We start from the raw sequence: 21,984 nt of genomic DNA, 5'->3' as shown, positions 1-21,984 counted from the left end.
CAACAAAAAAAAAACAGTAAGCTATCACCAGTTAATAGATTACACGCTATCATCTTAGAAACGGTGTTTTAGGTCACAGGATCAAAGCATACAAAGTGAACATTCAAACAGTGAGACTGCAAATAGTTGTGTTCAGTAATCCAATCAAAACTATTAATATGGTCTTCTATTTAACATACCTAAACACCCTTGTTGTTGTATCCTTTAGGGCACTTTTTTTCCCCTCTCTTTATTACAATAAAATTTACACATTTTGGGTTTTATTGCTCCCTTAGATCTTATTACTTTTTTTGTAAGAGAATAAAATCAAGCATGATAAAACAAAGCTGTCAGTCAAAACCAAGGATAGACATAGCACATGATGTAAAAACAGAGTACAAGGTTATCAACAATGGTTATCATTTTAACTATAATACCAGACAACTCCTGTTGTAAATAATGAGTATGCATGACTTCATGGTTTTATAGCCAGGAAGTATATTAAAATTCAAATAAAATGCAATTTCTATAAAATCACTGACCCTAAGGGCACTTGTACAAGCTATTATTTGTAGAAGGCTGACAGGTAGCTGTCTTTCAGAAGAAAATAACATTTTGAGGATAATCATGAATTTCCCTTTTGTGCTGATGCAAAGAGCAAATGAACTATACACACGACAAAACAATGATATGCAGAGTTTAACAGTCCTGCCCTGAAAAAGACAGAGCAGAGTGTGTGAGTTTGGTTCCTGTGGACAGTCAGTGGAGGAAAAGCACAAAGTCAGAGTGGTTAAGTGCTGATGACTTTAGATGAGAAACCAGCATTTGCTGTGGCCGATGTGCTGTCAGGCACAGCAGCAGTAAACTAGCAGAGCAATCAGCTCACGTGCTAGCTCCTGACCTAACAGAGACTGCATTTTACCTGGAGGAGCTCAATCCTGGGAATCAACTGATCAAAATAGCGATTCACCGCTTTCTGGAAGCCTTTGTAAGTTGTCCTCAGCCTCATGTTTGGATCCCGGAGTAACCAGCTAGAATGGAAAAGGGAAGACTTAGAGCTGGGCTTGGCACAGCAGTGAGAGGTCAAGCACGGGAGCTAAAAACACAAGGATGCACATTTCCAACACTGCGCAGAACAGTGCGTCACGAGGGTGCAGCGCACCTTCAAGAAAGGGCAGTGAGCCTGCCATGGGTGGCTCCTCAAAAAGCAAGGGGGGTAGTAATAAGAACTGTGGGAGTAATAAAACCCAAAAAGTGTAATTGTTATTGTAAAAAAGACAGGAAAAGAAAGTGATCTAAAGGATATAACTGCATGTATATTTAAGTGTGTAGGATAGAAAACCATATTACTGAGCTTTTGTTGGATCATTGAACAGAACTGTCTGCAATCTCACTGTATGAATGTCCACTTTATATGCTTTAATTTTATAATTTGGACAACTGTTTTCTAAGATGACAATATGTACCCTATTAACTAGTGATTTCTTACTGTATATTTTTTTCTTGAAATTCTGTATTACTTGTACCCTTTTACTGCTTTGGTTTTTTATTTCCTTTCTTTTTTCTCTTTAAATAAAAAAAAAAGTGAGGGGGGCTTGCTGAGTGAAGACCCAGAGCAGAGTTCATGGAACCACAGCCCACAGACCAAGTCAGGCTGCAGTCTGTTCCTGTAAACAGACAGAGTTCTGGGACGGAGCTGTACCTGACTGTTCACATCTTACTACAGTGGCTTCGATGCCACACCTGAAGGACTGACACTACAACAAAGCCTGATGGTCACTATTTACAGGAAAAATTTCCTAACATCTAGAATGAGAGGTTTACAAAGTTGTTGGGTGGAGGGTGTTACAGGCATACTACTCAGCTATGGCTGAAAAATGCAGTATTGATGAAGCTTTGAAATTTTATGTGAAAGAAGTCAGACGCAAAGGCCACAAATTATCTTACTCCGTTTACACAAAATGTCCAGAAGAGCACATCTGCCTGGAAGGGAGAGGACACAGTGTTTTCTTTTGGGAGGATGAAAATGTCTTAGAACTAGAAAGTGGTGATCATCATTCATCATTTAGAATGCAGTTATCACCATAAAATTACATACTTTTATCATTAATTAAGTTTATTGGTAAAGGTAAGACATTCATAATGAACACATGCATCACATGGAACTTTACCCATACATAATATAACCCAATCCCCATTTTTCACCCATAACCCTTCCCTCTCTTCTACCCCTCTTCCCTTTCTTCTTTATGAAAGCTTTATTTACATTTTATCTTTCTTCTCTCATTGTTTTCTTTCCCTTCCTGCCTTGTCCTCTCTCTCTGTGTTTTTGGCCCTTCACATTTTAATGTTTTCTTCCTATTTTTTAACATCTAGTATACATTTTGCTCCTTGTTTTCAGTTTCAGTTTCTTATGCCAGACAAATAATGTGGTATTTCTTTCACTAAAAAATATGATCTCGAAGTGCATCCATTTACCTAGAAATGTCTCAATTTTATCCTTCTTTATGGCTGAGTGGTACTTACTCCAGTACATTAAAAAAAACACACACACACACACATCTTCTTTATCTACTCATTAGTTGACAGTGATTTGGGCTGTTTTCAGTATTTAGCTATTACAAACTGTGCTGCTATGAATATAGGTGTCTTAATTACTTTACTCATTGCTCATTTAGCTCACAGTTTGTAGAGGGTTCAATCCAAAATGAGGTAGGTCCAAGGCAGGATGGTTAGTGGCAGAAGACAGGAAAAGCAACAAGAGAGGGGAAACAAGACTCTTTCTGTCCCTTATACTGTATGCAGGCTACCTGCTCTAGGGTAGGTGTAGGACTCACACCCTTAATGCTATGAACTATGCCAAACCAGTCAGAAGATTGGTTTACTAACCAGACACCTTTAATCCCAGTATCTCACACTCCAGATTGAGCCACTGCTGGAAAAAGTTCTATGATGACATGAGGCTTTAGGAGACATCTAGACACAAACCATAACAATGGATGGGCATATAAAGCTATGTTATGATGCTTTTAATATTTGGGGGAAGATACAAAGAAGGGAAATAGGTGGGTCAAATGGGAACCTCTAGGCCTAGTTTTTTGAGGGATTGCCACACTGATTTCTACAGTGGTTGCACCAGTCTACTCTCCCACCAAGAGTGGAGAAGGGTTCCTTTTTCCCCACAGTTCTGCCAGCATTTTTTATTTGTTGATTTCTTGATAATATCCATTGTGTCTGCAGTGAGATGGAATCTCAGCATTGTTTTGATTTGCATCTCTAGAATGACCAGTGATGTTGAATAGTTTTTTATATATTTATTTACCACTGATACTTCCTTATCTGAGAAGTGTGTATTCATCTCAAATGCCAATTTTTGGATAGAGTCTTTAAATTTGGAGGGTTTAACTCTTCTACATTCTTTATATAATAACGAAAACAGTCTTTTATCTGAGGATTAACTGGCTAAAATTCTTTCCTAATCTATGAGTTATCTCTTTACTCTGTTGGTGATTTCTTTTGCTGTACAGATGCATTTTAATAAGATAAGATCTCAATTGTTGATTTTTTGTAAGACTTCTTGCATAATTCATAAAGTATTGGCCTACTCCTATGTCTTCAAGAGTTTTACTTATTCTCTCTTCCAGGAAATTTAGTCTGTTTTAATATTTAGATCTCTGATCCATTTTTATTTTTATTTTAGGGCATGTCGATAGACATAGGTATGGTTTTAGTTTTTGGCATGTGGAAAGCCAATTCTTCCAGTACCACTTATTAAAGAAGCTATCTTTCTTCAGTAACTGTGCTTAGCTCCTTTGTCAAAGATAAGGTGGCTGAGTGTGTTTTAATTATTTCTGCATCTGCTAATCTTACCCCATTTGTCCTCGGTCTGTTTTCTTTGCCAGCACCATGCTGTTTTTATAAAAATATCTGTGTAGGATAGCTTTAAATCAGGGATTGTTATGCCCCATTTTGCCTTTGCCTTTGTTGTCTAGAATTGTTTTTCCTATTCTACGTCTCTTCTGTTTCCAAAAAAAATTTTTAGGAATGTGTTCTCTAGTTCTATGAGGTATGCTAATGATAGCTTGATGGGGATTGCATCAAATCTGCATAACAATTTTGGGAATACGGTCATTTTTATTGTATTGGTTCTTCCTATCCAAGAGTAAAGGATATGTTTCCATTTTTCTGATATCATCTCTGATCTTATTCTGAGTACTGTAGTTTTTAATATAAAGTTCTTTTACTTCTTTTGTTGGGTGAATTCCTACATATTTTTTCTCTCTTCCTTTTTTGGGGGGCTGCTATTTTGAAAAGTGTGTTTTCACTAATTTCTCTATCCTTGAGTTTGTTATTTGTGCATAGGAATTCTATTGATGTTTATTTCTCTCTTTTTTTGTTTTTTGAGACAGAGTCGTTCAGATTGGCCTTGAACTCACTATGTAGCCTAAGCTGGCCTTGATCTTACAGCAGTCCTCTTGAGTGCTAGGATTATAGGTATCTACCACTATACCTAGCTGCTATTGATTCTTGAATGTTGACCTTGTATTCTGCTGTGCTGGTGAATTTGATCATTAACTCTAGGAGTCTTGGTGGAGTTTGAGGCCTTCTATGTACAGTATTACGACATTTTCAAACAGTGATAGCGTAGCTTCTTCCTTTCCTATCTTTATTTCTTTTATTTATTTATCTTGTCTAATTGCTCTGCATATTTCCAGAACTATACTGAATAGGAGTGGGGATAGTGGATATCTTAGGCTTTTCCTTAGAGTGAAAGTTTTCAGTTTTTGACCATCTAGTATGACGTTGCTGTTGGTTTGACATAGGTAGATTTTAACAGATTGAGATACAGACAATCTTTTGATTTGACTATGTTGAACCATCCCTGCATCCCTGGGATGAATCCTGCTTGACTGTTGTGTATAATCTTCTTGATGATTTGCTGCATTCTGTTTGGCCAGCATTGTACTGAAGAGTTTTGCATCTATGTTCACTAGGGAGACTTGTTTATAATTCTCCTGTTTGGTTCGCTGCTTTCGGGATCAGGTACTACTTGATCTCAGGAATGACTCTGGGAGTCTTACCTCCCTTTCAATTTCATTAAAAAGTTTCAGAAGTAGTGACATTAAGTCTTCTCTAAATTTCTTACAGAATTCAGCAGCGAATCTATCAGGTTCAGAGCTTTTCCTTGTTGGTAGTTTTTAAACTACTTCTTAAATTTCATTGACTGATATTGGTTTATTTAGAATGTTTATATCTTCTTGATTCAGCTTTGGTAATTCATGTATCTATCACTCTGACCATTTCTTCTGTGTTTTCATCCTATTAGAATAAGGGTTATTAAAATAGGTAGTGATAATCTGGATTTCTGCAGAATCTGTTGTGATTTCATCATTTTCATTCCTAATCACATGTATATGAGTCTTTTCTTTCCTTTTTTTTTTTTTTTTTTTTGTATAAGGTTAGCTCAGGGCTTCTCAATTTTATTTAGTCTTTCAAAGAACAAAATCTTCAATTCATTAGTTCTTTGTATTATTTTCTTGGTCTCAATTACATTAATTTGTGCCCTAATCTTTATAGTTTCCTCACCGTATGAGCTTTGGGCTTGACTTGTTCTTTTTTTCTAGAAGTTTGAGGTTCAGTATGAGATTGTTTGAACTTGCTCTGTTATCCTGTTGTGAGAGTTCATTGATATAAATTTCCCTTGTAGGGCTGCTTTCATTGCATCCCATAAGTTCCAATATGTTCTATCATCATTATAATTTATTGTAGGTACTGTTTAATTTCTTTTGTAATTTCATCTGTTGTTGAGGATGTTATTTAATTTCCATATACTTATGGAGTTTTTGTGGTTTCTTTGGCCACTGATTTCCGAAGTCATTGCACTATGGTCAGATAATGCGTGGGATAATTGTAATTCCTTTGCACTCACTCAAGCATGTTTAGGAACTAGTATATGTTCTATTTTGGAAAATGTTCCGTAGGCATCTGAGAAGAATGTGTATTCTTATGTTGTAGGTGGAACACTCTATAGATAATTACTAACTCCATCTGTTCATACATTTGGATCAATTCTGTTATTTCTTTGCTTGTTTTTTGTCTAGTTCATTTGTCTGTTTCTGACAGTGAGGTACTCAGTTTCTCTACTGCAATTGTATTAGTGCTTATTTGACTTTTCATGTCCATTCTTATTTGTTTTATAATGTTGAGTGCTCCTATATATATATTGTTATCTCTTCTTGGAGTTTTCCCTTAACATATATGTAGTGCCTTCTTGTCTGTTTTGTTAGTCTTGGCTTGAAGTTTACATTTTCTCCAAATACAATAGTGATGCCTGCTTTTTTTCAGGTCCCTGTTGCATGAAATATTGTGTTCTATCCTTTGGCTTTCAGCCTATGCATCTCTTTTTCATTTAAATGTGTTTCTTATATGCAGAATATTGTTTGGTCTCATTTTTTAATTTATTCTTCCAGTCTTTTGATTACTCTGTTTCTTTTGATTAGTAAATTGAGACTATTTACATTTATGCTTATAACAGATAAGCGTTGTCTTATCCTTGTCATAATTTCCTTATTGTTTGTCTATCTTTCCCCTTTGTTTTATTGCTTTCCTTGCCTGGTGGCTTTTATTGGTGTTCTTGGATTTATCTTCACTATCTCTTTTCAAAATATTCTTTAGAACATTTTGCAGACCTGGTTTGGTGCCCATGAATTTCCTCAATTGCTCTTTGTCATAGAAATATCTTATTCTTCACTGATTCTGAAAGATAGGTTTTCAGGTTATATCAAGGGTGGGTTGGAGGTTGTTTTCTTTCTGGACTTGAAATACTTTTCTCTAATCTCTTCTTGACTTGATGGTTTGTGTTGAGAAGACTGTCATGATTCTGATGAGTTTTCTTTTATAGATGACCTGTTTCTTTTCTCTAACAGTTTTTAATATTTTGTTCTTATACTGAATTTCTGGGTTCTTGATTATTATATGTGTGGGTGTAGATTTATTTTGGTCATAGCTAACTGGAATGCTATATGCCTCACTTATCTCTATTGTTGAATTATTTTTCTATGCATGGGAGGTTTTCTGCTATTGCTTCTGTAAGCAGGTTTTTTTATGCCATTTGTGCTGACTCCTGCTTTTTCACTGACTCTGATCAATCTTCTGTTGTTCTTCTTTGCATCATCTTGCAGCTGTTGAGTAGTTTCAATTTGTGGTACCTTGCTATTTTTAAGCAATATTTCTTTTCATGATCATTAACTGCAATCCTGTCTTCTAGGTCTGACATTCTATCTTCACTGTCATTCAATTTTGCAAAACTTCAATGGAGTTTTAAATCTTTTGGATATCTATTTGAAAGTTTCACAGATTCTATTTCTTTCCTAAATTGGAAATTCATGGTTACCATCATTTTCCTGAGCATGTCTGTTTTTTCATCTATGTCTGCTCTACCTTCACTGAGCAAGTCCCTCATTATGGTCATCATCTCTTTTTTTGTCTACAAAACTATTTCTGATCTGATTTTCTCTATATCTTCATTCATCTGGTTTTTTACTCTTGTTGGTATCATTTCAGAAACTTACAGATGAGTGAGTTCTGATTTCCTCTGTCATCCTCTCCTAGGTTTATTTTGGGTGGGCTGGAAATATGGGGGTTGCATTTTGCTTCTGCATCTTGTCATTTTCTGTTTTTTAATTGTAATTTGCAATGTTGATGCTTGTAAATTTCTTCTGCTAAAAAGGTTTGTCACTAGAATCAAGGCTTCCCTAGGAAATGTCTATTCCTCTGGGATGTCTTCTAGGTGTAGCTAGCTATTGTTCTTTGTGTCTATCCCAAGATCCTGCATTCCCACTTTATTAGGAATGATGGGATGCTATTTATTGGCTCAGCAACCAGTCCTTCAGTACTGGACTATCATGATGGTTATGACCCCAGACAATCACAGTGTTGCCATACAAGAGTGAACAACTGGTTACATAGGCATGGCATCCTGCATAAAGCATTACAATTAGCAATAAGAATAACACCAGCCACAGATTAGAAACTCACAAGCTTGGTAACTGTTAATTTGGTAACTTTACCCAGGGTATCATTATCTATAGTTATACAGTAAAATTCAACATAAACGAGGCACTTGTTTATAGTGAACTTCTCCTTGGTGCAGTGATTTTACCTTCTTAGAGGATGGAATTTAAGAGAGACTGGGCAAAACAGAGCAATAAGTGAAGAGAAATATTGTAGAAGCAAGGCTGAAGGGCAAAAGATGATCACCTAAGCTCTGGGAAACTTGAAAAGAGGAGAGGGGAGAAAGGATGAAAGAAGCAAAAGAATAGTGATGCAAACCAGAAAGATTACACAATGTTCATTCACATGTAAATATCAAATAATCGAGAAAGATAGTTGAAGGAGAGAAACAGGAAAGACAAAACAAAATAATGAATGTCAAATTCTAAACAACCCCCCCCCCAAAATACCAACAGAAAAAAGAAAATGAAATAAGCTAATAAGCACAGAGAAAAGAAAGAAAAATGTTCCTCTGGTGGCTACAGTTCTCAGGTAGTGTCCAACTCAAAGCGCAGATCTGTGCTGGTAGACCCGCAGAGTCTGCAGTATAGTTGGTCCTGAGTTTGGGACTGATCCTGGCTGCCAGAGAAGTGGTGCGTGCTGGCACTACACTCTTCAGCCAGCAGCTTTCCGGATGGCTCCCCCATGTCCCCTTACTCTATCTCAGCTTTGCTCCCCCAGTTGCTGTGGCACCCCCTGACAGAGACAGCCTGAGGCTGCTCCCAGTCCTGTGAACACAAGGCCCACTGCTGGCTCCTTTCACAGGCTTGTCACTCTGTAGCACGGGTGGAGGATAGCTGTCTTTCCACTCCTTGTCCCTTTATACCCAAGGCTGTTTCTGATACTAGTTGCAGGGCAGGAGTAGCGTGGACCCCCACATCTTCCTGCTTACACCACTGACCATAGGGTGGGCGTACTGACTTCCCAGCCCAAGCCTGCTTGAATTATGGTCAGCGATCCATGTCCCTCTCTCATTTCAGTCAGACACAGGGCAGTGGGGCCATGCTGTTGCACTCAATATCCTCACCACTGACACTGTGGTCCCTAACCTTGTTGTCCGTAGGTATTCCAGTAGCTTCTGTGATGAACACAAAATGAAACAAACAAACAAATAAAACAAAATACTGACATCCCATCAGTGAGGGAGCAGCTTCTTGACCAATCACCCCTGTGGGTGCTGATGAAATTTGCTGTTAGGTTTCAGCATCATGTTTGGAGGAAGACAAAAGATGTGAGGGGTCTTATATACCTTGACTTGAGTTAGCCATGCTATTTCAGTCCATAAGATTTTTGGAAGCTTCCCCAGTGGCAGTCCTGTTCTCTGGCAGGTGGGAGATCCATAAACAGTCTTGTGGGCTTGGATAATAACTTTTAAAAGTTCTATGCTTATATTTTGTTTGTTCTACAAGTTTCTTATTTCAGTCTGATTTTGACATCAGGATATATGTCTCTCCGTTTCTTCCAATTACCTGTATTTTTAGTTGATTTTCCCTGAATGGCTCTGACATGGCTTAAAAAATTCCAATTATACACTTTTAAATGTTTAAAGTGCTGGATTATATGTTATGTGCATTTTACTGCAATAATAAAAGATTAAGCAAAAAGAAACTTTTTAAAAAAGTAATTAAGCCAGCATGGTGATACAGGCACATAATCTCATACTGGGAGAGGTTGAGGCAGGAGGATATCAAGTTTGCATCCTGCCTGGGCAACTTAATGAGATGCTGTCTGACGACTTAAAAAGGGCTGTGAATGTACATCAGTAGTAAATTGCCTCACTTCTTACAAAAATAAATAAGCAATAAATAAGATACAAAATATAAAGAAAAAATTGTGTGGTCAGCAAAAAACACTTTAAAACTCAAAGAACTTATTGCTTAAGTGGTAGCCACAAATGTATATTTTAAGAATAAATAACTAGCACATTTGTACCACAGAAATGTAATTTTAGTAAACAATGCAACAAACATATAATCCCTAGTATTGTAAGGCTCATTTTCTATGTCAACAAATGGAAAAAATTGTACAGATAAACGTGCATATAGAAAACAAAACATTGCTTTAACTTGTATTGCAAAGTTCTTGTGGACCAAGCGCAGTAACACCCAGGTTTGCCCACCACACAACTTACCTGGGCAGGCCTCCGAGGTCTAAGTCACACCCGATGTAGGGGCCTGGACACACAATAACCCAAAGCCCCACCTCTGAAGCCGTGGAAATAAAAGACCTAGGAAAGAAAGCAACAACAATGTCTTCACTCTGAAAACTGAAACCTGCTTTCATAGTCATGTTCCCTTCCTTGCTTTCTTCTGAGGTTCAATAAATGGCACTCACAACCTGGTCCCCTAAAGTCCATATAAGAAATATAGTCCAGGAAACTTCAGTAAAAAGGGCTATGTCCAGGCACTACAGAGCAGAGTATTCAGGTGGAGGTCTGCAAATCCTAACCTCCAGTCTCCTCACTCAATCCACTCCTGCTCTGGACTTCCTAGCTCCATGAAGGGCAGTAGCCTGTAGTAGCTCCTCTATGCAGAAACACATAAACCATCTCTGCCCTCCTCCTTCCTTCCCGCCTACTGTCTGCCAGTCACCAGATCATAGTTATTCTTCCTACTTAATGCTCCCAAATGTCAGGTTCCTCTGCATTCCCACTGCTACCATGTTGTTTCACAAGCTCATCGTTTCACACTGAATGAGGAAATGAATGACTCATTCCCTTCCTTTATTCTTACCTTCTTCTGAACCTTCTCCAATTATTGTCAATAATAATATCACCATTACCAACAAAACCAAGAATTAATATTTACATCATATCAATATCAGACACTACAGCTAAACATTACTTTTGGGATAACTATATGGAATAGGTATTAACAGTATCTCCATTTTACACAGGAAAATTAAAACTCTGAACAGAGCTTCCTCAAGGTTACATTTTAGGAAACAGAAGATGTAAGATTAGAACTCAGGCACAGAGCCTGCTGAAATGAAATCTTAACTACTCTGTTAGGCTGCCTCTTAAAAATCCTGCAGGGTATAGGGATGTAACTCAGGGGTAGAGCACGTGCTGAGTATATACAAACTTCAGGGTTTGAGCCCTAGCAATGAATACAGCAAAATGAAACCCCTGCAAGAATGATCTTTCTAAATGCAACTGTAAAATTTTCAAATTAAAATTCTTAAAAAAATTATCCAGTTCTCTCAGAATAGGCTCCCAATTCTATAGCATGACATAGAAGGCCAAAATCTGAATACTGATCATCTCTTCAGACTTACTCCCTGGCAGTTTCTATACTTAAAACTAGTAGGAGAGCCACACATTATTTGCAGATCCCAGAACATGCAATGTGTGGCAGAACAGCAAAGTCATTTCTTTCTCTCCTACATGAAGAGTTCAACCACATTTTCTGGCTCCCATGCATTAGATGGAGTCATGTATCTGACCTCAAGCCAATAAAATGTGAACAGAACAAATATGTTGCAAGTCCCAAAGGAGAGTCTCCAAAACCCTTTCTTGCATATCCTGGCTTGATGCAAACAGACATTGTGGTTTAGAAGCTTTATGTTGAAGATGATAAAGGCAGAGACAGAAGGTCCCTGACATCATTCTCATTATTTCTTGGTCTTCCAACAAATATCTGATTATTAGAAATACCTATTTTAGGTACTACTTGAACAAAAACAAACTTTTGTTAACAGATTGCAAGCTTGTGTATTACAGCATCTAGTTTCACCTTAACTGACAGCGTACTCTCACCTCTCTGACTTTGGCCCTGCTAGACAAACCAACTCCCCAGCCCCTTCCAGTTAACTTCTGCTCAGCCTTGAAACCTACCTCAGCAGGACCAGCACCACTGCCTTCCTGACCTGTTTCCCTACTTTGTGCTGTATTTACCTCTCTTTATCTTGTTTTTTGTACCAGGAGTCGAACTCAGGAACTTCTGCTTGCTTGGTGGGTGCTATGCCACTGAGCTATATCCCCTGCTTCACTTTCGTTTGCTTTTTGTTTTTTAACCTCTCTTTATTCTTAGAAGCACAGCACGTCTCATCTATGTCCAGCACCAAAGACAACATCTAAATGACAGTAGATCGTAAGTACATATTTTTAAATAAATTACAGTAAAGGTTAAGTATATATTTTGAACATTTTGGTCTTATTTTAAAAATCACATAAACTAAATTTCTAGATGCTTTCTAAGCTCCTATTAACGGAGAGAACATATTCTTCATGGTAGACTAACACTACCATGTATAGCAAGCTGGATGAACAATTCTAATCTATAATGTAACATGAAGGCCTATGCCCTACAGTAGATCACAGTCTCTTCGGTTAAGAGGGCTTCAGCTGAGGAGAGAAAATTATTAGAGCTTTCAGCCTGGTCTCAAAGGGGAAAGAAAGATGCCTCCTATTCCTTCACCCAGTGCCTACTACTGGATGCCCATCTCTAAGCCACAAAATCAAACAAATAATTAAAGCATGATCACATACATGAAATCCAGGTTTCCACTGAAATAAATGTGGCCTATCACTGGTTCATGGAGGTTCCAGGGAATATGCCTGAAATGATAAAAAAAACAGAGATATAAGATCCATCCACCCCTTCTTGACCTGATTTCACACTGGTTTTACTCATTTTAAGAGAGCACTTAGGTTATCTGTACCATGAAGGGAGCTGAAGCTTTAAGTAACTCAAACTCGGTGGGTATAATATGCACTATTTAAAAATTTTCCTCCTTCTAATTCCCAGCAAAGATCTAACCAAGATCCAGTTGATATCTGATGCCATTGTTGCTGCTGAATTTAGAGAAATATTTAAAAGTCACATATAAAGATAAACTCATTAGAATTAAAGCAGACTTCTCAACACAAACCTTAAAGGCCAGAAGAACTTGGAATGAACTACTTCAAACTTTCCAACACAGATTAACAAACCTACCAAAGCTTTCCATCAAAAGAGATGAAGAAGTAAAGATACTTCATGAAAAGGACAAGCTCAGTGGATACATAAATACTAAGTCAGAACTCTATAAAATACAAGAATATACTAGACCAAAACAAAAGAGCCAATAAAGCTAAAAACCCAGATGAAATGAAAACACCAAACAAGCAACAACAAAAAATGACAGGATCAGAGAAAGAGTACACTAATAGTAAATAATCAACACATCTCAGGAATATTTCTCAACATTAGTAGCCTCAACTCTCCAATTAAAAGACACAGATTGGCAGAATGAGTCAAAAAAACAGAATCAAATGGTCTGTTGCAATCAAGAAATCCATTTAATCCAAAAAGATATTCACAGACTAAAAATAACCAAAGGATGTAAAATAGTATCTCATGCACCAGGACCTTGAAAACAACCAGCAGTAAAAAAATTTAATCTCAGACAAGTAAGCCTTTAGCTAAAACTGATTAGAAGAGACAAAAAAAGGTCACTATATATTAGTTAAGAGAACAATACAGCAAGAAGAGATAATGCTTATAAATACTTATGCACCAAATACTGGAGCACCTAGCTTCATAAAACAAATATTACTGAACATAAAAGATCAAATAAATACAAGCACAATCATAATAAAGGAATTTAACATACTATTTTCACAAAAAGAAAAGATCAACTAAACAGAATATCAACAAAGAAATATTGGAGGTGAAACATACCCACAAAGATCAGTAAAGAACTATGAGAGATGAACTACATACTTGAACATATGGACTTAATAGACACCTACTGAGTATTTTACCCTATTATAACAGAATATATATACTTTTCTGCAGCACAGAGTACTTTCTCCAAAATAGACCACATACAACTCCACAAAGTATGATTAAATAAATATTAAGGAATCCAAATTACCTCATGTGTACTATCAGACCAGTGTGCAATAAAATTAGAAATTAATGATGCAAGAAACTCTGGAAGAAATATAAGCAACTAAAAAATTAATAACACAACCCTAAACAAGCAGTGGATCACAGAAGAAATCAAAGAAGAAAATTTAAAATTTCTAGAAGCTAAAGGTAACGCATGTACAACTCACCAGAAACTCTGGGACTCATGAAGTGTCCTAAAAGGGCAGTTTATTACAGTCAAAGCTTATGTTAAGCAAACAGAGGTAACTCAAATAACCTTACCAAGAACCTTAAGACAATTGAGAAGCAACAACAATCCAAACCAAAATTAAGGAAGAAAAACAGGCAGAAATTGATGAAATGGAGCTTAAAAAAAAAAGAATGAATTGAAGAGTTGGTTTGATAAAAGATTAAAAAAATAGATAAACCCTTAGCCAAACTTACAAAGAGAGAGAAAAAGATTCATCAGTGCAATTAGAAACGAAAAAGGGGAAATCACAACAGACATGCCAAAATCTAGAAGATAATTAGTAACTACTATGAAAAACTATATTTCAATATTGGAAATTTTTGAAGAAATAGATTCCTAAATTCATACAAATTACCAGATCTAACTCAAGAAGACATAAAAATACTGAATGACTCTATAACAAGCAAAGAAACTGAGGTAGTGGTAAAGAATCTATCAAGTAAAAAAAGTTCCAGGACCTGATAGATTCAATGCTGAATTCCACAAAACCTTTAAGTATGTTATATCATCTGTACTCCCCAAGTTCTTCAAAGAAATTAAAAGGGACAGAGGGCTTCCAAATTTATTGATGGAAGCCAACATCACCCTGATTCTAAAACCAGATAAAAACCCAACTAAAAAGAAAACTGCAGACCAATTTCCTGTATGTACATAGATGCAAAAATCCTCAACAAGATATTAGGGAATAGAATGGAGATCATCATAAAAAAGATAATATACCATAAGCAAGTAGGTTTCCTCCCAGAAATGTAAGGACAATTCAACAAACTGAAATCAAAAAATGCAATACATCACATAAACAGAAGCAAAGTCAAAAACTTCAAGACCTTATCAATAGATACATAAAAGGCTTTCAACAAAATCCAACACCTCTTCATGATAAGAACTCTGGAAATGTAGGTAAAATGACCATACCTGATTTTGCTAAAAGCTATTTGTAATGAGGCATTAACTGTGTCAATCTGAGAAGTTTAGAAGTCTAACCAAGTGACTCAGCAGGGGGCCAGCGTCCTCACTTTATAAACATCCTGAGCCTGTGCAAGAGGAGGACATGCAGGTGGCATGAATGCTACACCTGCCCTAAAGCGAGAAGCCTGCAGACTATATAAGGGAGGAAAATAGGCTTGCTCTGCCCCTTTCTGCTCTTGTTGCTTTGGCTGTCTTCAGCTGATCTGTATGGTTGCCCCTGGCGCCACACCACCCTGCCTTGGAGCAGCTGATTACCACTGAAATCTCTACAAACTGAGCCAAATAAAACTTTCCGTCTTTAACTTTGGGTGTTTGGTATTTTGTCTCAGCAGTGAGATAAAAGTAACACTATTTATCACAAGATAATATTATGTTAAATGGAGGAAAAATAAAAGCAATCCTTCTAAAATCAGGAATGAGACAAGGATACTCAGTATCACCACTTCTGTTCAAAACAGTACTCAAAATATTAGCCAGAACAATAAGGAAAAATAAAGAAATAAAAGTGATACATACATGAAAAGAAGAAATTATCTTTATTTACAAATGCCATGATAGTCTACATAGAAGATCCAAAGAATTCCACTGAAAAACTCTTATAATCAATAACCAACTTCAGCAATGTAGCAGGATACTAAATCAACACACGAAAGTCATGTACACCAATCATGAATGAACTCAATTAGGAGAAAATTATGAAAATAATACCATTCATGGTAGCATCAAGAAAAATGAAATACCTAGGTACTTACCTAACAAAGGAAGTGAAAGACCTCTACAAAGAAAACTATAGTCTCTGAAAAAGGAGATTAGAGAAGACATCAGAAAATGGAAAGATGCCCTTTGCTCCTGGATGAGCAGAATCAATATTGTCAAAGTGGCCCCAAAGTGGAATTACACACTTTAAAGGTCTAGAGAAAACAATCCTAAGACTCATGGAGCCTGAAGAGACCCAGAATAGCAAAAGCAATCTTGGGCAACAAGAACAAGGCAGGAAGCCTCCCAATACCTGACCTCAAGCAATACCACAAAGCAACAATAATAAAAACGGTATAGTACTGAAACAAAAACATATATGTAAATCAGTAGAACAGGATAGAGAAATATACTAGACACTTTCAGCTATCTGATCTTTGACAAAGGGGCCAAAAACATATACTGGAGGAAAGACATCCCACAAATGATGCTTGGAAAACTGAAGATAGTTTTCAGAAGATTTAAACTGAACCCATATCTCACACCATGTACCAAACTAAAATCAAAGTGGATTATAGATCTAAACATTAAAACAGAAACGCTGAATATACTAGAAGCTAAAATAAATAAAATACTTCAAGTCATATAGAAAAGGATTCCCTAAATGGAACTGTAATTGTACAAGAAACAACAGCAGAAGCAACAAATGGGATTATACCAAATTAAAATGCTTCTGCACAGCAACAGAATTGATTAGTAGAGTCAAGAGACAACCTACAGAATAGAAAAAAATTGGCCAGCTACTCCTCAGAGGATTAATATCTGGAATGTATAAAGAGCTCAAAAGAATTAGACTGCCTAAAATAAAAGGTCCAATTGGGAAAAGGGTATGTGAAATGATCAGATACTTCTCAGAAGGAAAAATCTGAATGGACAACAAATACATGAAAAAATAGAGAAACATGAATTAAAACAATGCTAAGGAGCCAGAGGGTTAGCTCAGCGGCATAAATGCCTGCCTGGAAAGCGGGAGGTTGTGAGTTCGATCTGTGGCACCAAAAAAAAACAAAACAAACAAAAAAAAAAAAAAGCTAAAACGTTACCTTATACCAGAAAGAATGGCAATCATCAAGAAAACAAAAAGTAACAAATGTTAGAGTAGCTGTAGTGAAAGAGAAACCTCCTGTGTAGCTGATCAGAATGTAAACTAGTACAACTGTTATGGAAATCTGAATGGAGATTTTGCAAAGAACTAAAATAAGAAATTCCATACAATCCAGCTATCCCCATTCTAGGTATCTTTTCCAAAGAGCTTGAGACATCATTCAGTGACACATGCACACCACTGTTTATAACAGTGCAACTCTTAATAGCCAAATGCTGGAAACAGCCTGTAAATCCATCACAGACAATTGGATAAATAAAATGTAGTATTTATATATGTATAGTGGAATGAATGCTACTTGGCTGTAAAGAAGGCTAAATCTGAAACATTTTTGGGAAAGCAGATGCACCTGGAAAATATAATGTCAAGTGAAATAAATCAGGTACATAATCTTAAACACTACTTAGTATCTCTAATTTGACTAAAGGCAGAATACAAAGAAAGAGCATAGAACAGAAGGAGACAAGGGCATACATCTCTTGCAAGTGGGAAAGGTCCCAAGAGAACACAGGTGAGAGGAGAGAGCGAGAGGAAGGAAAAATAAATAGAATAAAGATATGTCTTGCACAGGAATCAAAACCGCAATAACTGTAAACACTGTATGTCATAAACATGAGATAATATTAATAATATGAGCCAGAATGAAAATACGGAGAAGAAACCTAAAGGAGGAGAGAAAGGGGTAGGGAAAAAGGATTTAAAAAAGAATTGAGCCATGGTATGCCTGTGTACCCACTCCCCAAGAAGACTTAAGAGTGCAGGGCACTGTAAGCACATACTAACAAAAAAAGTGAAGGAGAAATAAAGACTTCTTCAGATAATGATGCCATAAAATAAAAATGTGAGCAAACTGGAAATCAGAAAACCTGCCATGAAAGAAATGTTTAAAAAAATTTAAAAAATATTTTAAAAACCTCTTCAGAGAATGATAAAAGAGTCAGCTGAGGGCCAGGGATGTAGCTTAGTGGCACAGGATGTGCCTGGCACATGTGAGGTTGTGAGTTCAAGTCCCAGCACCAAAAAAAAAAAAAAAAAAGAGTCAATTGAATCCTTAATGGGTCTGTACCACAGTGTCAAATCATTCCAGTCAAAACAGAACTCCAAATCAAATAGACACATCTGCTAAAATATGTAGAAAATCCAACCTCTGAAATTAGACTCATCCAGCAAGCCAAAAATCAGCGAGAAAGTGACAGCACTAATCAGTACCACCAACTATACAGACTGAATTGTAGAGGGTGTTTGTTTGTTTATTTGTTTGTATCAGGATCGTGCTCAGGACCTCACGCTTCCCAGGCAGACATTGTGCCACTGAGCTAGATTCCCGGCCCATTGTAGGGCATTTATCCACAACAGCAGAACACATTCCTCTCAAACATACATGGGATATTCACCAAAACTCACGAGCTTTGGAATCATAAAACATACCTAAATGTATATTTTAAATGTAAAACAGCAGATTCTTCAGAGAGCAACAGAAGGCAGACATAAGCCAGAAGGACAATCCATCTCCTCTGAGTGACTGTTGCTTCCTTAACAGTGACCCCCAGCCCCTCTCCTGGACTATTCCAGGGAGGCTCAGCTGCCCACTGCTTTTACCTCACACTAGCACCAACTCCTATTTGATCTGTACCAATCCAGATGTCATCCCTGCCTTTCTCAGTCTCGCCCAGAGACTCTGGCTGGAACTGACCTTCACAAAGTCCCTTCTTTCTGCACTTTGCTGACACTTGAGCCCACAGCTTCCCTGTTTCCCTGCAAGTCAGTGAATCTGACTCTGTCTGACCAGGTTTGTGCCTCAAAGTTTTGGCTGGTGAGCGATTCAAACTTTTTAAAGGCAATGCAAGTTATTTATAGTGCCAAACTTATTTAAGGTAGAAAGCTATTTTTATGCTGCAGTAACACTGTTTTACCACTTTTGGCAGGATGCCTTTTAGTTATGAAGTAATTGTAAAATTTTATTTTGTGACTATATTAAAAATAAAAATCTTGACAGTCCTGTTTAGACTAAAATGCTTTTGAAACTTAATAGTTCATAAAAATGTCAATGTCTATGAGACACTGCTATAACAAAAGCAACTGAAAATGGTGTACAAGAGGGAAAATAATGTGTAAAGGGTATTATGACAATTTAAGAGGGAAATTTTTAACGATAACAACCCTCATCATGCACCAAATTAATTCCCAGATATTTTTTTCTAACCTAGATTTTAAAAATTGTTAAATCATTGAAAAGGAAGACACTAAAAAACAAAACAAAAGCTATCCAAACTGTAACAAATATGTTAGCAGGACAGAAATAATTAATTTTCTTTCATTTCAGCTTCCAGATGTGGATGACTGTTCTTTCACCAGGCCTGGTTTTCAGTAAAACAGTCTTCAAATAGACTGTCCTCTGGGATTACTCCCTGCAGCCAGGAATCCTGCAGCAGATGAGATTATCTGGGGGGTGTAAGACCCTTGTCCCGGATTTACAATGGCCAGGGACCTTCTGTGCTTGCTGCTGATCTGAAATGGGAATCCTGGGCCTGGGCTAGGGTGATCATGCTCAAAGAAGAGGCCTTGCAGAAGAATCAGAGCATCCTCTGCTTACTGGAAATCTTGGGCTATCAAGTGGAGATGCAGGCTTTCTGAGACCGACAAAGAAAGTACTAAAAAGATAACCTTTAGTTTCATCTAGCAAGTCTCCAGCTGGGAATTCAGTAGCAAATTCCTGAAGTCCTGGAGCCCAGCACTCACGTGGTGACAGTGTTGAAGCCACAGGCCTTCAGCTTCAGCAGGCGGTCCCTCCAGTACTCTCTGGGCACCCGGAAATAGTGGATGGTGCCTGCTAAGATCTGGAACGTGGAGCCCTCTAGTGTGAAGCTTGAACCCTTGACTTTGAGACCCACCCTGCGGGTCTTCAAGAGGGAAGGTGTCAGGTGAGTTTGATTAATCCTGCAAGGACAAAGGAAGTACATGAAGTCCTAGATACACAGGCTGGGCAGATATGAAAGGCCTTTCCCTCAGTGTGCTAATCATCCCTCCAAGGGAAAAAGAACTCTCCGTAGCCTTTCCTTGAAACGTACCTGGGCCACCGGTCCTGGCCACGTTGCGCCATCACTGGTAAGGCGGATGACAGACACAGGATGTAGGCAAGTCTCACGAGGAAAGTCCTCATGCTCAACAGGCTACAACAGGAGTCAGAGAGACACAAGGCTCAGGGAGGGGAGCTGGGAGCTGAGAAGCTTATGAAGATGGTGAGGATGACAGAGCCACCCTCGCTGAGAAGGCAAAATGTGTTCCTGGTCCTCTGCATTACCTGGCATCAGTACTGAAGTCACATTTGCTCCCCAGACAGAAAACTGCTGCACAGCAGAGCTGCCTAAGCTCCTAAATTTTCAGATGCCACCCAAGTTTTATTACACAGCAAAGAACAGTCTCTGGGAAGGCTGTCAGAGACACTTAGCCACTACAGAGGGGAAGAGGAATGAAGTCTAGCCACCTGCTGCCTAGCACAGAACAGGATCCAAGGCAGGAGGAATTCCTGCACCAGAAATCTTATCTCCAACCCAACTCTGCACTTCTCTGCTATTACGGAACATCATGCCAGGAGACTTCCAGAGCACAGCGTTCATGTGGTCCTGATTTTCTTGATGCTGCTCACTCTAGGGTAAAAGCTCTTTTCTCCTGTATCAAAAATCGTATGAATCCAAGATGGACTGAATCCATGCAGTACTGCAAGGTGCATGGCTGCCCAGCGCATAGGGCAATATCTAAATCGATAAATGGCCCCATTAAGTGGTTGCTTTACCGCTTTGGTCTATTTTTCGTTTGTTTAACAGGTATTTATTGTTAATAGGTTCCACCTGATAATTGAATACACACAGATCAAATTCAGTCCTCCAAATGCACCCCCCCCCAAACTCTGCTAATCACTATTTTGCATTCAAGTCGACTTCTTTTCAGTAAATGCTTCTTGAACAAATATGATTTTCAGAATCACCTAAACTCTCTGGCCTCCGTATGGCTGCATTTTACCATTGGGCTTAAAGACCGGTACCTTGGGTAGAGTCGGGCCAGGCAGTGTGGGGATCACACGGCACGATTAAGCGAAACAGACCGAAAGTGGCTCCAAGGAGGCCCCAGCGCCTGAGCCCGCCCGGCGGATGCTCCCGCAGACTCCGGGGCCAAGGCAGCCAGAGGGCACGAGCCAGACCCCTGGCCCCGCGTCCCGGGACAGGCGACCTCCCCAGAAGCCCCGGGGCGCCGATCAGGTCCAGAGCTCCCTCCGCTCCCCCGACCTGTCGCACGCCCACCCGAGAGGGCCGCGCCCCGCCACGACCACCGCACCCTCCGGGGCGCAAGACGCTGCTCGCTGACCTCCGAAGCGCACGGAGTCCCGCGCCTGCCCACCTGCAGCTCGGGGACTCCGGGAGCCCCTGGCGCCCCGAGACCTGCGCGGGGGCCCAGGTGGGCGGTCCCGGGTTCCGACACGCCCACCTGCTGTTCCCAAGGCGCAGGCCGGCTGGGGCTGCAGGACCCTCACCTCACTCCCCAAGCAAAAAGGGGCTCTACGTTAGACCCTATGTCAACGCCTGTGCGGGTGGAGTGGCCCTCCCTTCAGCTTGCGGGTGGGCAGGACCTTGCAAACTCCTTTGTCACACTCCGCAGAACATTCTCTAATTTTGTACCCATCAATAGGCTTATTTCTCCTAGAAGCAGCTGGGCCTGCAATTATTTTATCTCTGTTTTACTTCCAAGTTGGCTCTGGACTAAATTCTGATTGTGAATCTTCCATTTCCTCTGCCTCTGCCATAAAGCAGGCAAACGTGTATTTACCTGTTGTTTAGGAAGTGTTGCGGTGGTTTCTCTTTTCCTCACTGCTTTTCCTAATTGTATAGCTCTACACCCCCAATCCCAACCCTGCTCCCCTGGTACTGGAATTGAGTCTAGGTCTTTGCCTAGGTACAGCCCCAGCCCTTATTTCTTATTTTGAAATAGGTTCTCACTAAATGGTCCAGAGTGGGCTCAAATCT

General features: G+C 38.8%; 1 protein-coding gene across 4 annotated transcripts in view; it reads right to left on the bottom strand.

The window, feature by feature from the left end:
- The window catches only part of LOC100734361 (beta-galactosidase-1-like protein 2), a 66,486-nt gene extending 44,971 nt beyond the window's left edge, over positions 1-21,515 (bottom strand). For 2 of the 4 annotated variants that reach the window (XM_013155384.3, XM_063256118.1), the window contains exons 1-6: positions 21,362-21,515; positions 20,035-20,136; positions 19,706-19,903; positions 12,521-12,589; positions 10,163-10,258; positions 902-1,010 (exon numbers count right to left, since the gene is read on the bottom strand). In XM_013155384.3, coding sequence (XP_013010838.1) covers positions 902-1,010; positions 10,163-10,258; positions 12,521-12,589; positions 19,706-19,903; positions 20,035-20,126 — 564 coding nt within the window. In that variant the 5' untranslated portion in view covers positions 20,127-20,136; positions 21,362-21,515. Of the gene's footprint in view, positions 1-901; positions 1,011-10,162; positions 10,259-12,520; positions 12,590-19,705; positions 19,904-20,034; positions 20,137-21,008; positions 21,306-21,328 lie in introns of those variants that run through there. The other 2 variants (XM_063256119.1, XM_023566158.2) reach the window with 2 other exon arrangements.
- Positions 21,516-21,984: the final 469 nt, after the last annotated feature.

Source organism: Cavia porcellus, unplaced genomic scaffold (assembly GCF_034190915.1).
Source record: "Cavia porcellus strain 051 isolate PalLab524CR breed Dunkin Hartley unplaced genomic scaffold, mCavPor4.1 scaffold_9, whole genome shotgun sequence".
NCBI classification, from domain to species: Eukaryota; Metazoa; Chordata; class Mammalia; order Rodentia; family Caviidae; genus Cavia; species Cavia porcellus.
The sequence above is the reverse complement of the archived record's forward strand: the minus strand, read 5'-3'. Positions and strand labels throughout refer to the sequence as shown.